This window comes from Ursus americanus, chromosome 18 (genome assembly GCF_024610735.1).
Source record: "Ursus americanus isolate L20-20 chromosome 18, mUrsAme1.1.p, whole genome shotgun sequence".
In the NCBI taxonomy this organism is placed as follows: domain Eukaryota; kingdom Metazoa; phylum Chordata; class Mammalia; order Carnivora; family Ursidae; genus Ursus; species Ursus americanus.
The window spans coordinates 11,847,995-11,862,444 of record NC_142144.1 but is presented as its reverse complement, the minus strand read 5'-3'; the positions used below and the strand labels follow the sequence as shown (position 1 = coordinate 11,862,444).

Here is a 14,450-nt window from a genome sequence, read left to right as displayed (position 1 = left end):
TAAGACCCTGAAACAGTATCAAAGCATGAGATTTTAGAGGTGGAAGTAACCTTTCAGATTGTTAGAAATAGTAAAAGTTTTTTCTTAAAGCACCAAAACCCTTTCTTATGCTACAACCCAACAGTATTGGTAACAACAACAACAACAACAAAACAACAGATATTTACTGAGTGCTATTTGGCAGGCACTGTTCAAAGAACTGCACTTACAATTCACAAATCTGCACAACCAACCTATATAGTAGTTGTTATTGTTGTATGATGATGAGTAAACTGAGGAAGACAGATTAATTGGCCAAAGATCAAACAGCTAGAAAACAGTGAGCCAGAATCTGAACCCAGAGAGTTCAGCTCAAGGAGTCCCCTCTTAACTCCCACACATCACTATGGAGTACAGAGAGGACTGTTCTGACTGCAGCACAGGCTGGGGCTCAGCGTCTCACCATGCTTAGCTTTCTACTTAGCTCTTTTCTGCCACTTCTATGGACTCAATCCTAAAGTTCAAGGAAGTTACGTGTGAAAAAAAAAAACCAATTCTGGTCCAACCTCTCAGTTTATAGTCAAGAAAAACAAAACCCAGAGCTGAAGTGACTTTCTAAGGTCACAGCTATTCAACTGCAGAGCCAGGACCAGAACTCAAATTTTTTGGTATTTCATGCTTTTTCTACTATGTGAAATCTTCTGCATAAAAATTCTGATTAACTGCTTTTCCTTAGGATAAAAATACTCAAGCATTTCTAAAAAACTCACAGTAACCATTTTTGGCTAATACTTACTTTTCAGTGACAGACTCTGCAGAAGGCCCAGTAGCATTCTGACCATTAGTGCCAACCTTCCCCACCTTCTTCACAGTCTCCAGAGCTCTTAACGTACTGTCAGTACTACGTGGGATTAGCTGGGAAACACTGTTTTCTGCATTTGAAATTCCGTTTGTACTTGGAACAATTTTCCCCGTTGTTTCAGTACTTCCTATGACAGAAATGACATTTCCGGCTGTGGTTGTGACAGTGTTGTTTACACCAACTTTATTTAGAAGAGGAAATGTTCTTACAGTTGCATTGATCTTTTTGTTCCTTAATCGATACCTGTTTCAAAAACAATCAACATATCGGTGAGTATTTCACTAAATCTTACCCTGAAGAGATTAAAAAAAAAAAAAAAGACCATGGAAAAAGATTTAAATAGAAGGAACAGCTTTGAAGAAAAGTTTCTTCAGCTAAATATCAAATACAGCCTACATTAAACTCTGCTGTGATCGGTGCCACATGAAAATATATATGCCATACACACACACACACACACACACACTCGTATACATAGGCAAGTAATTAATAAAGCAAGCAAAAAACACAGGTATTCAAAGAAGCCTTTTGAGGGAATAAGAAGAGATCCTTTTGAAAATTTTGTATAATTGGAATATAAAGTACATATATAAAAATGAAAGGAACCATACCAAATTCTTATTTAGCAACGCAGAATGAAGAGTTGACAAAATTCTGTTATTACCAAACTGTCAGAGCGTTATATAAATTTAAAAAAAACCAAAAGTCATTCTTAAACACTATCCCCAAATATGGAAATTTAGTATAATATTTTTCAGATTAGTTTACGCCTAAAGTAAAAAATATTTGGATTAAAGACTTTTCTGATATTAATGTCAGGGTTTTATTTATAGTGGTCAGATATAACACTCTTAATATATAAAGCAACTTGATCTTGGAGTCCATTTAAGAAAATCTGTTTCCACTTGTACAATTCAAAAACTTCATTATAATGTAGTCCTGGTCAATGTTTCCTCTAATACTTTAAAGAGATGAACAACTGTTACATGAATAGAAAAACGACTACACACATTTGAAGTCATAATTACATATGCCTAAATTAATCTGATATTAATGTTATACATAATCAAACATATGGTAATTAAATATAAATAGCGTTAGTGATGAGCAATGCCTTCACAATAGCCTCCCTTTCAGTCCCTCAGTATCTATAAACAGCCTCATTATTCAATCCTGCTCTTCTCCCTCTCTCTCTCTCTCTCTCTCTTACACACACACACACACACACACACACACACTGACAGAGGCATATGGAGCTCAATAAAAGACAAGTTTCCCCAGATGAGCCTGGCTGAGGGTGCAGTGACAGAACACAAAGTTTAAAAAAAAGACAACAGGTTATAGCCAGTTTATATATGTCATCTCAGAGACTGTGGGGAGCCACTGACTACAAGTGGGGTACGAGCAGACCTATATTTTGGAAAGGCAGTTTAGTGGTGTGGAGGGGCCTGCACTTTCCTCAACATGCTCTCTGAAACCTGCTCTTCATTCTTCACCTCAAAGGTTCTTGCATAAAATACCCAGCTGCTCCTTGGTTTCCATCCTCAAAGTACAAATCTCAGCTATCTTTAAGATTAGTCTGGCAGGCAAAAAACAAAGTTTTAATTGTGAGTACCTTGAAAGAGAAGAATTGTACGAAGTAAAACATTAACTAAGGGAGGTAAAGTAAGTGACAAGTCAGGATACGTACTGGATTCTAGCAACTAGAATACTAAAGACTTGGACTTAGGATCTGGACCTCACGCTTGAAAAAGCCAATCCAATTATTTCCTATTCTTCTGAAATCAACTTTGAGCTCCCTCAAGTACTCACTCCCTGCCTACCCAGCTTTGAATTCACTATCTACCATTAATTCCTCCCTTGTAAATACCTTCAACTCCCTTGGCTCACTCCCCCTGTTGAACTCACCTGGTAAAACCCCAATCCAATTCTTCACTTAATTCTCTCTTTCTGGGCCTGCTCCCCGGCAGCTGAATGTTGGTGGAGAAAAACCATGCCTTCATGCTCTCTAGACTCCCTTCAAAATTATGATCAATTATTTAAAATGTCCAAGCAATACAGTAATATGCTTCTCTACTAAATTCACTTTGCCATCTCTAACATCCTTTCCGCCTCCACTCTCCACAGCTCCTCCACCACTGATGATACCGCCTCCCACTTCACAGAGAAAACAGATGAAACCAGAGAATTACTTCTTTCACCGCCAATTCCAGTAACCTTCCTGCACCTGTAACCACATGCTCCCCCCAAAAAGGGATGAAGAGCTCCTGGCTCCTAACTCAGGCCAATCTTGCCACTGGGGTTCCACCAAGGGCCCATCTCTGCACTTGAGCCCCAGGTCCCAAGCCCATCTGCCTTTGCAAAGACTCCACTCCTATAATGACCTGTTGTTCTAGTGCACCATCACTTCATTTCAGGCGTCTCCTTACATGTCATATCCTCTGAGATACCTTCCCAGACAGTCTTATCTAAAATATCTCCCCTTTCCCAATTGTTCTCTTTCTCCATACACCTTGTGTTATTTTTCTCCATAGCATGGATCAGTACCAGACATTATGCTTTCTATTTATTTGCTTTATGTCAATCTTCTCTACTACAATGTAAGCCCCAGGAGAGCACGGATTTTTTCCTTTCTTACCCACCTCTCTATCTTTAGCACATCATACAGTGCCTGTGCATACTAGGTGTTCAATAAATATTTGCTGCATGAATGCGGAATAAGCCTCTCACCTCATATGGCCAAGAGAACTAACTACTGGTTTTCTACCCTAAAAGCATTTCCCACCTCAGTAAAATACATTACTTGGTTGTGCAGGTCTCAAACCTTGGAGTCATTCTTGATTCATTCAATCTATCAGTTCTATCAGCCTTATTTCCGAAATATATCTCCAATCCGACCACTTTTCATCATTTCCGTTACTATGGTCCTAGGACCAAGATACCAATCTTGAACCTGAACCACTATGGTTTAATTGGTCCCCAGACATGCAGACACTTAGTGACATTTCTAAAACAAAATTAAAATCTCATTGTTTCGCGGTGGCTGGCTGGCTCAGTTGGTAGAGCGTGCAACTCTTGATCTGATCAGGCTCCCAAGTTCAAGCCCCATGTTGGGCACAGAGCTTACTTAAAAAATGAGTAAGATTTTAAAAAAACTTCATCGTTGCATTTGAATAAAACCGGACAATGGCTTCCAAACTCCCCACCACGGTCCATAAAGCCAGTATGATCTGGCCCTTCCCTACCTCTCCAATCTTATCTTTTGTCTTCTTCTCATTCTCCATCTTCTAGACACACTGGTCTTGTTTCTACTTCCCACACATGCCAAGTTTGTTTCCACCTCAGACGTTCTTAAAGTATTTTATCAGTAACTGAGATTGTGTTTACATGTTTATTGTTCCTCTTCCTCCACTAGAAGCACCTCAAATAATACCTAGCACTTAATAATCATTTTTATAAATATTTGTTGAGCTGGTTGATCCCAGGCTTTTGACGCTCTCCAGAACGCAGCAACTCTTGGAAACAGGATTCTAATACTCTACATTCTAAGATATATTCACATAAATATTTATTTTTAGGAGAGATTGTTGGGAATTTACATTTAGTTTGGTTAGAGAGATGCATAGTATTGAAAGCAGGCTGGAGTAAAATTAATTTATTTAAGTAAAACAAATGTTTGCTCCTGGTGTATCATGTGAAATAAGACAAAGGTTCTACCCTAAAAAACCCAGAGATAGGTACCAATATGTATATTTTTAGCCAATAGGATAGTGACATCTTCCACTTCCTTAATCCTTTGTGTCATCCTGTTTTTTTCTTCTTTTTTCACACAGCAACGGAGAATGTAAGGCCGGTTGGAAATATGAATTGTAGATTATTTGCTCTTTCAACATAAATATACTGAATTTACATATCAGATACTTGCTAAGTGCAGAAAATATCAAGATGAATTACCCACAGGATAAATGAAGTCTAGTGAAAATACACATATGCAAATAGATAATTGCAATATGACAAGAGAATTGGATTTTATAAAGTTACCAAGAATAAAGCACTACACCAGCACAGTGAAGGAAGCAACTAACACTGCCTAGGAAGTCAGGGATGTCCTCAGAAGGAAGCTGACATCTGAGTATAACTGGGAACAGGAGCTCTCCAAATAGAGAAGAGAAAAGCATATGATATAGAGGGAAAACACGTGCAAGGAAAGAATGAAAGAATTTGTGTAGTAGTAAACGTTGATTAACGAGATGTGCCTTAAAAAAATAAAGACTGCAAAAGGTAGAGTAAGGCTGGAAAGCTAGATTAGGACCAGATCCTGTGATATACTGAGGAACCAATTAAGAAGCAGAAAATGGACATGCTTAGATGCTTATCTGCAAAAGAAAATCTCAGTAGCAATGAAATAGCCAGCATGAACATAAGAAGATGCCAGGTTAAAGGCCAGTAGAGTACTAAATTGATAAACTGGGTAAACACATGTGAAACACTAAACATGGTACCTGACACCAAAAGGGACCAGTTAATTTGGCTGTAATTATTATCTTTATACTACTATTATCATTTCAGGGAAAAGATAATAAAATTCTGAAGTAGGTATTGGAGATGGAGAGTAGAAAGCCAACTTGAAAATATAAGAGGTAAAATGGATTTTCAGCTAGGGAACCGGTCATGGGTGGAATGGCAATGAAATCACCATTTCTCCTCTGCCTTTGTTAAGTCTAAGTACTCCCAAGCAAGGTGCCCAAAAAGTTCTACTTTAGCTAAGAAGCTCTATTTCAGGTATGGGCAAGCTCAATAGATCTCCTAGAGTCTCAAAAATCAGCACAATGTAAAACTCTGTATACAGAGCTGCTTCGACTGGGTGCAAACAGCATCTTTTTGTCTTAGGACTTCTGCAACCTCTCTAGGCTCTTCCAGTAGGGGAAGAGAAGCATGTTTCTACTCTTTTTAATGCACACACACATACCATCTATCACGTTACTGCTGCTGTGGAGCTCATCATGTACAGGGCTCAGTGCTAGCAACTGAGGAGAGGAGACCGTAACCAACAAGACAGATACAGTCCATTGAGCTTACACTGCAACAAGGCAGACAGTCAATAGATGAGGGGTCAGCAAGCTACCTCGTGTGGGCCAAAACTGCCTGTTTGTTGTAAATAAAGTATGTAGCTATGCCTGTTTTATGCACTATGGTGGCTTTTTTGCTAGAATGGCAGAATTGAGTGGTTGTGACAGTTCAGTGTACGATCGACCAAAATGAAAATATTTACTATCTGGACCCTGACATAAAAGTCTGCCAACCACTAAAATTTACCATAAGTTAATCATAATTTTGATAAGCATGACAAAGAGAAACCTGGTTTAGTATGTAATATTGGGAGGATCCCCCCCAAAAAAGTGAAGGATAAGCTAGGCGAAAGAAAAGATCCAAAAGCAAGGCCCCAAGGAACAGCAAGACGCAGAAGACCTAAGGTGGGAAGGAGCATGCTGCATTCCAGGCACTGACAGAAAGTAAGTGTGGCCTGAGTACAGAATACAATTCAGGAGCACTGTGAGATAAGATCAGAAAGGTAGGCATATAGATGATGCAGAATCCACACTCTAGATTTTATAACTTTATCCACAGGTTAATGAGAAACCAGGTACTTCTCATTATCTGCACTGAGCTTAATGTATAAAGTTCTCCCTGTTTTGTGGGGAATGACGGACTTGGGGGTAGGCAACAATAGCCGTAAGAAGACCAGTTAGGAGGCAATGGCAGATGGACAAAAGGGGATGATTATATATAGACTATATGGCTGGAAAGAAGTGAGAAATAAACATACAGGCAGGAAGCTGAACTGACTTGTTGACTACGACAATCAGGTGAAAGAAAGGTGACAAAGATGGTGCCTTTAATATGGCATGTGTAACTGGCTGGACAGGGTACACTGGGGAAGAGCAGAATGAAAGGTAGGAGACGATGTATGGGAGGAGAAAATTAGCTCAACTTAAGCTTAAAGTGTCTAAAAACAAAAGAGAAATGTCCATTAAGAGTTGATACACAGGTTGATTCAATCGAAAGGCTGGAATCAATTTTTTGGCAAGATCTCAATGACGAATGTTTTGGTTAAAAAACAAAACAACAGGGGCACGTAAGTGGCTCAGTTGGTTAAGTGTCTGCCTTCGGCTCAGATCATGATCTCGGGTTTCTGAGACCTGGCCTGAGTTGGGTTCCCAGCTTAGAGGAAGAGGAATGGGACAAAAATGACTACTACTTCTTCCTCTCCCTTTGCCCCTCTCCCCCACTCATGCTCTCTTCTCTTGCTCTCTCTCAAATAAATAAAACCTTAAAAAAAAAAAACAACCCAAAAACAGAAACTTGCATAATACATACGCTAAAAAGACCAAAGCCATAAAAAGAAAATGTATCTGCTGTACTGTTTTACCTGGGACCTTGCTGTTATCTTCAACTGAACCTGAGCAAATAAGATTGCACAGAGGGGTGTTCTTGTTCTCCACACGTGCTTAACAAAAACATGGATTCTAGCTATGTAATGGTCTAAAGTATGACCCTTGAATAAGGTTCTTAATCACTTATGTTAATCTTGCTCCCAGAAGTGAGAAGGTATAGTTTCAAAAGAAAAGATTATCTTGCAATCTAAGGAACTCTAAAATGTGAACTTAACCACATCTGCAAAACCCACCACAAACTTTGAGACAGTATAAAGACACTTTCATAATGACCCCAAATTAAACCCGTATGAAAAAGAATTCGCACAACTTACTTTTCAAGCTCTTCCTGAGAATGGGCAAAAGTACAGTTTGTTCCTCGGGGACACCCTCCTTGCTGACGCAGATCTCGGCACATGCTAGTCTTGTATTTGCTGTTTGGCTGAGGCTACAAAAAAGAAAATCGGTGTGTGGAAAAGTGAGGACTCCTGGAATTTCAGAATTTTATGATTTACTCCTTTAATTATTTTTCATTAGAGAAGTAATTCTTGTGCTGAAGCAACTGCCATTCTACCATTTCCCATTAGGCATTACACAGGGTAACTCTGAACTGCCGGTTTTAAATATTCTTTCCGAGGATTATCTAAAACTGGTTCAAATATTAACGTCTATTTATTTGTCAGGTAGGCAACACAATGCCCACAAAAATAGAAGATTTTCTCATCAATTCATTGCTGTCTTAAAATGATACCAAAACAAATGATTTAAAAAGCATTTAAAAAGCCATAAGCTTTGTTCACTTAAACTTTCCCAGGAGAGGCAGAATACAATTTCCCCTGAAAGTGAAAATTTATGAAACGAACTTATTTGTTGGCTTGAGAGTACAACTCTCTTCTTAGGCTCAGAGCTGTTAAAGTTCATAAAAACAATGAGGCAAAATATAAAAAACTTCATCATAACTGCTATAACTGTATCAAAATTTAAGATGGCATTTTTTTTTTTTAAAGATTTTATTTATTTATTCGACAGAGATAGAGACAGCCAGCGAGAGAGGGAACACAAGCAGGGGGAGTGGGAGAGGAAGAAGCAGGCTCATAGCGGAAGAGCCTGATGTGGGGCTCGATCCCATAACACCGGGATCACGCCCTGAGCCGAAGGCAGACGCTTAACCGCTGTGGCACCCAGGCGCCCGTAAGATGGCATTGTTATTTCTGTTACCTTAATAAAGATGAAACATTTATCTCTCAGTTCAAGTTTGAATATTATATTGTTTTCTAATAGAATAAGGGTAAAAGAGTGAAAAGACCACTTTGGAGTAGATTTGATCCCAGCTCTGTCACTTACTGCCACCGGGACCTTAGATTTGTTATTTAAGCTCTTTAAACTTCAGCTTGGGAACAGTAATTACCTTGCAGGTGGCTGTGAGGATCAGAAATCATATAAATAAAATAATGGGCATAGGAACTTGGCTCACAGTGATGTAATAAATGGGCATTATTAGAATAAAAAATTATACCTTAAACAACTCCTTCTAAAGTACACTGCAAATATTTTAAAAATTCAAACTCCACACATTTACGAATAGAGATTCATTTACACGAGAGCAATGGAGAAAAAAGTGACAATTTCCCTACATTAGGAAAGAATTAGACAAAATGTCTGGAAGGAATCATTGATCTATACTTGGTCAAAAATACTGATGGTGAACTCATATTCAAAATTCTCTCCCAATGGTTACTGTGCTATAAATTATTTATCAGGTGTACTAAAACTTGAGTTTCTCCCAAAAGAACTGAGATAATAGAAACCTAAAGGAATAGAGTCACGTAAAAAGTCCATTAACCAAAAAGCTTGCTCATGATGTTCAGGACGAACCTCTGTTAGAGGTAAGAGCAGTCAGAAGTGCAACGAATGTGCTTACCTGAGGTGTCTCATGGCCTTTTCTACTATAATTCTGTATGAAGTCCACAAGGCCATGAACCACTGTTTTAACAGCTACCATTGCATTTTCTAGCTGCTCCCAAGTTGGCGAAACAGCATCTAAAACAAGCCATCAAGGGTGGGAAGGGGGGAGAATTTGTTAGCAGTAATTCTCTTGTGTTATTCACCTCAAGGGTAGAAAAAGTATAAGCAACTAAATATTCTTCCACATACCTGGATTAGGGTCTATGTTTGCAAGAAGCTCTAAATGAGGCCTCAGTCTATTTAAGTTAGCTGGGTCACCCGTTCGTTGCAAAACAATTGTCAATTCCTGGACACTCTTTGCAAATGATTCTGGAGACTGCAGCTAACAAACAGAAACAGAATGGCTTTTACTCTGGTTCTTAGGACACATCTACATTAAAATGCTTCATTTAGTCAACATACTAACAGGTTTTCAAGTGTCTTCAGATTCCATAGTAGGAGTATCAATGATGAATGAAATTTTCACCTCAGAATCTGCCCTATGAAATTCATCATTAGACACTTAGAAAACTTACTTATAAGCTATATTAGCTCTCTGGGGCCAAAACAAAGATAAACAACAGACTATAAGCCAGGCTGCTTTTATGCTACTATCCTATATTTGCTTCCCTGTTGCCTCCCTTTGTTTATTTTGAAAGTTAAAAAAATAATAAAAAGAAATAAAGATAAAATAATAGAGAGCCTGATATTTAAAAACAGGCATCTCCAACTAGTTGTCTCTTTAGTTCCTTCAGAAGGGTGCAATGCTCTTCTAAGCAACAGCAATGATATAAAACAAACATCACTAATTTCACAAACCTTATCAATGATAGACTGCATGTGTGATTTATGTGCCAAGTCACCATACAGAAGTGAGGACCACTGCTCAGGTGAAATGCGGAGTCCTGCTTCCATAGCAATATGAACAATTTGGGCATCATGTTCTCTGCGTAATGCTTCGTAACTCCGAAATTCCTCCTTTAGCTGCATCAGGGAAGAGTCTTCATCCCTTTTGGTAACCTAAAAAATAGAAAGGAGAAAAAAAAAACCCATCAGAATTGGTCTGCTCTCCCCCCTTCTCCAATCGATTCTTTTGGGGGGAGAGTAGAGAGATCAGATACCAGACAAAAGAAGGTGCAAAGGAGAGAATTGTCCTTATCACAAATTATTTTTGGAATAAAGCAGAACTTACATAACCCAGTACATAGTTTTGCCTTCTTTCAATGAGCTTAGCAGCTGACAGAGAAGACACTTGTAAATAGAAAATTACAGTATATGCGCTATTATAATGCTCCATGGCAACATAAAGGGAAGGCAATTAAATCTGACTTAGGGGAGAAGGAAGGGATAACAGAGAAGGCTTCCCCCACGTGAAGGCTGCATGAACTGAGTCTTAAAGAATGAATAGGAGTTTCCAGGTAAGAAATAGAATCTTAACAAGAGGATCAAGTGGTGAAATAGAAAAATGAAAGAGCAGAGCACATAGAATTAAAGACTAAGATACAGACTAGAGAAGAATCATAGAGGGCCTTATAAACTATGGTGAGAAATTGATATATGATGCTGTAGGGAATGGGAAGCCACTGAGGACTTTTAAGCAGAGAAATGACAAATCAGTCCAGCCAATGGGTAGACATATATTAGCACTGCCATGTGATGATTCAGGTATTTTCTATCACCACAAAAATGATCATTAGGTTATTTATTATTTTTATACCTGACTTAAGCCTTAATTAATACCTGACTTAATAAGTCATTTAAAAAACATAAATTCAAAAGTTTACAGTTTCACATACCCTACTAATTCTCCAAACATGCAAGTATATGACTAGATAATTTCCACACTAGATGATACCACCTATCTAAAACTTGCACAATGAAATTTGAAACTTGGCTAGGAGTCAGAATACCCAGGACTAGTACAGACTCTGAAACTCAGACTGAACAAATCATTCACACTGTTCAAAATCATGATTTCCTCATTGGTAAAATGAAAATACCTCCAAACCACCACACTGGTTGTTTCTATTGTTGGCACACGAGACAACAATGATACGACCCCAAGAACATGAAGATGGGAAAATCAGGTTACCAGCTGAGAATTAATAGTATTGGTTCACAATCTTTTTAGGAATATATATTTACATTATAGAAAAGTGTGGGACACCCAAATTCTAAACAACACCATCTTAGGTATAACTTAAGAGAGCGCAGAATATATGTTACTTAGAAGTCACAAAAATCCACAATCTATCCTAACCTACTTAAAGAAACACTGAGGAAACAAAAGAAAGAATTATCTACATAAAAATAGAAAAAGAAACCCAAGAACCAGACGACGGTAGCACTCACCCAACTACCATGTAGGCTACAGGGTGCCTCACAGGCAGCATAAGCATCTATTCACCTGAGTAGTAAAGACAGACACAGGGGGCTAACAGAGCCTGGTCATAATAAAGTTCTCACTACCACGCATCAAAATCACCCATGAAGCATTAGAAACTACAATTTCAGGTAATCACAATTTCTGGCTTTGAAGACCACACAATTTAAAAAGTATGACAAGTCCCACATCAGATACACCAAATCACAATACATCTGAGGAGGGGATCCAGGAATGTAAGCTTTTAAAAACCCCATAGATAATTCTGATGCAGATCATCAGTTGGGAATCACTGCATCAAAACCGTGAGAATTGTTAATTCCCCTTGCGCGGATTCCATGCTACTCAAAAAAGGTTTGATACTCTTCGGCAGGAAAACAGCGCCAATATGATGATTTAAGTCATGTAAGAGTTGCACTTCTCATCACGAATGAATAAATCTGATTATCCGCTGTGGGTGAATCCACAGGGAAGAATCCACTGTATGCACCCAAAAAATTCACATCTCTAAGCCTATGAAATCAAGGAAAGACCTTTGACAATGGTGATTTTACTAAAGTAAATGATACCCAAGAGAGGCCTTTTGGCAGTTAAGTCAGCATGATATCCTTTTATTAATCTAAATACTGCTTTAACATCTTAAACTAGAATGCAGCGAGGATGAAATGAGAGCATAAAATTGAAATCACTTTCTATACTAGTGTTATTCAAATGTCAGGTATTAGTAACAACTGTCGATGTATGACTACCATAAACCACAAATCAGAATGATTCCTATGGAAGAAAAAAACATATTAACTCAGGAATACACAGTGTGAGAACCTAACCAGTCACTTCAGAAAGATAAACGATCTCTGTAATTTGATTTGCTTAGCCAAAAACATAATGTTTGAGAAAACAGGGATTCATTTTTATTGTTGTCCTTAAGGGCACAAAATCTAGCACTATAACTATCAAGGAGATAGTGTCCAAGCCTCATTAGGAGATAAGTGAGTTCATCTGAACATATTTCCATCTGCAATTACCTGTTATTTCAAACTAAGCAGTCTGCCAAAAATTTTTTTTCCTGTCTGTACGGTTTTCACTCTTGGGCTTTTAAAACCAGCAAAATAGCCTAGATAAGCCTGGCTTTCAAATTTTGGTGTTTTACTTTTATAGAAGCCAATGAACCTTTCCAGTTCCAAGTCTTTGGGCCTTTCTCAAGATCCAGCCAGCAACCCCTACTCTTGTAACATGCAGGAACTTTCAAGGATTCAGCCTACTTTCCACCTCCCTCAGTATCTCTAACTACCCACAAGTCTATAAGACAATGAAACCACATTTCTAAATATCTTGGGGTTTTTCTGTCTTCTCCACAACAGAACACAAAAAAATCACACCTCCTAAATGCAAAGTGGGGCAAATACCTCAACTTTTCATTCTCTTGTCCTGAAGGCAACATTATAGGCTATCTTCAGATTAAAGGTTATAATCTAATCGCAACAGGGAATAAAATTAAAGTAATAATGGGAAATTGAAACATTTACCAACTTTTACGTACTTTTATGTAGTTTTCCATTTTAAGATGGGAAATTCATTTGAATTAGACTTCTTTAGTCTACTTCATTATCCCGAGAGTCAAGTTTACCAAACTATTTCCTTATGCTCTGTTTTGTGTTACTGACACCTTCACATATGTTTATTCCCAATAGGTAGTATCACAGATGCAAGCAATGCAGAAGAAAAACAAAGTTTCCTTTCAACTCTTGGAAGCATTCTGCATTCCTGGAGACCCTAGACCAGGTAACACCCATTTTAGAAAGCCTCTGTCTCATACACAGGCATGTAATGTCTAGATGGTTGCATGCTACTTACCTTAAAACATGAAGCTCGATACAGTAGTTGCACAACATGACCAATACTTGTTTTTGATGCCTGAGGAAATCTTGGTTCTAGTCTTTGCACAACAAAAAGTACCAGTACTTTCCTTGAGAGAGCAGAACCATCTTCTAATGCTAGCAACACCAGCTTCAAGGCCTCTTCTTGCATAGCTAGAAGTAAGGAACATGCATTCACAATAAATGAGAAACCCTGGAGATCATGTCTGTCAGACATCTTTGAGTATTAGTTCATGGCGGTCCATTATCCACTGTCTATATTTCATTAGCACAAAAAGGGGACATCACACATACAAAAATACGGTTTACTTAAAAAACAATCAAATAAAATATAATTTTTACTAAACAACCATTCAGAAAACAAGTCAACAAAACTTAAAACCTATCTTCTGCAGGTATTTAATAATCAACTACATAACAATGTTATAGTACTAAGAAAAAATCCTCATTTACAAAATACAGGAGATACTCTGACATATTAAGTAACACATAAAAAACACAAAGTAGCCTTATGGTAAATGGTAATTGCTCTTTAATGCGTGAGACTGTTATTTTGCCTGACAACAATTTTGCACATGATTTTAAAGTGAATTTAGCCTGTGGATGCAATGCCTAAAGAAGGTATTAATTTATGTTGTTTTGTAGCCAGGGATGTATACAGTATAATCTGAATCTAATTATGAGGGAATATCAGACAAACTCAAATTAAGGAATTTTTTGTAAAGTAACTGCTGTAGGGGCGCCTGGGTGGCTCACTTGGTTAAGAGTCTGCCTTTGGCTCAGGTCATGATCCCAGGGGTCCTAGGATCAAGCCCCACATAGGGCTCCTGGCTCAGCAGGGAGCCTGCTTCTCCCTCTCCCTTCTGCTCATGTATGCGCTTTCTCTAATAAATAAATAACATCTTTTAAAAAAAAATAACTGCCTGTATTCTTCAAGAATACCAACATCAGACAAAGAAGGGCTGAAGAAT

At 38.1% G+C, this 14,450-nt stretch overlaps 1 protein-coding gene and 1 non-coding gene across 5 annotated transcripts in view; both read right to left on the bottom strand.

Annotated features, from left to right (window-relative positions):
- The window catches only part of RC3H2 (ring finger and CCCH-type domains 2), a 47,916-nt gene that overhangs the window by 16,003 nt on the left and 17,463 nt on the right, over positions 1 to 14,450 (bottom strand). For all 4 annotated transcript variants that reach the window (XM_087869389.1, XM_045791002.2, XM_045791004.2 and 1 more), the window contains exons 5-10: positions 13,457 to 13,632; positions 10,039 to 10,239; positions 9,430 to 9,562; positions 9,197 to 9,315; positions 7,611 to 7,723; positions 776 to 1,084 (exon numbers count right to left, since the gene is read on the bottom strand). In XM_087869389.1, coding sequence (XP_087725515.1) covers positions 776 to 1,084; positions 7,611 to 7,723; positions 9,197 to 9,315; positions 9,430 to 9,562; positions 10,039 to 10,239; positions 13,457 to 13,632 — 1,051 coding nt within the window. The remainder of the gene's footprint in view (positions 1 to 775; positions 1,085 to 7,610; positions 7,724 to 9,196; positions 9,316 to 9,429; positions 9,563 to 10,038; positions 10,240 to 13,456; positions 13,633 to 14,450) is intronic.
- On the bottom strand, positions 9,647 to 9,757 carry LOC123788111 (small nucleolar RNA SNORD90). The gene has a single exon (XR_006778414.1). It is a non-coding gene; the product is annotated as a small nucleolar RNA SNORD90 (small nucleolar RNA).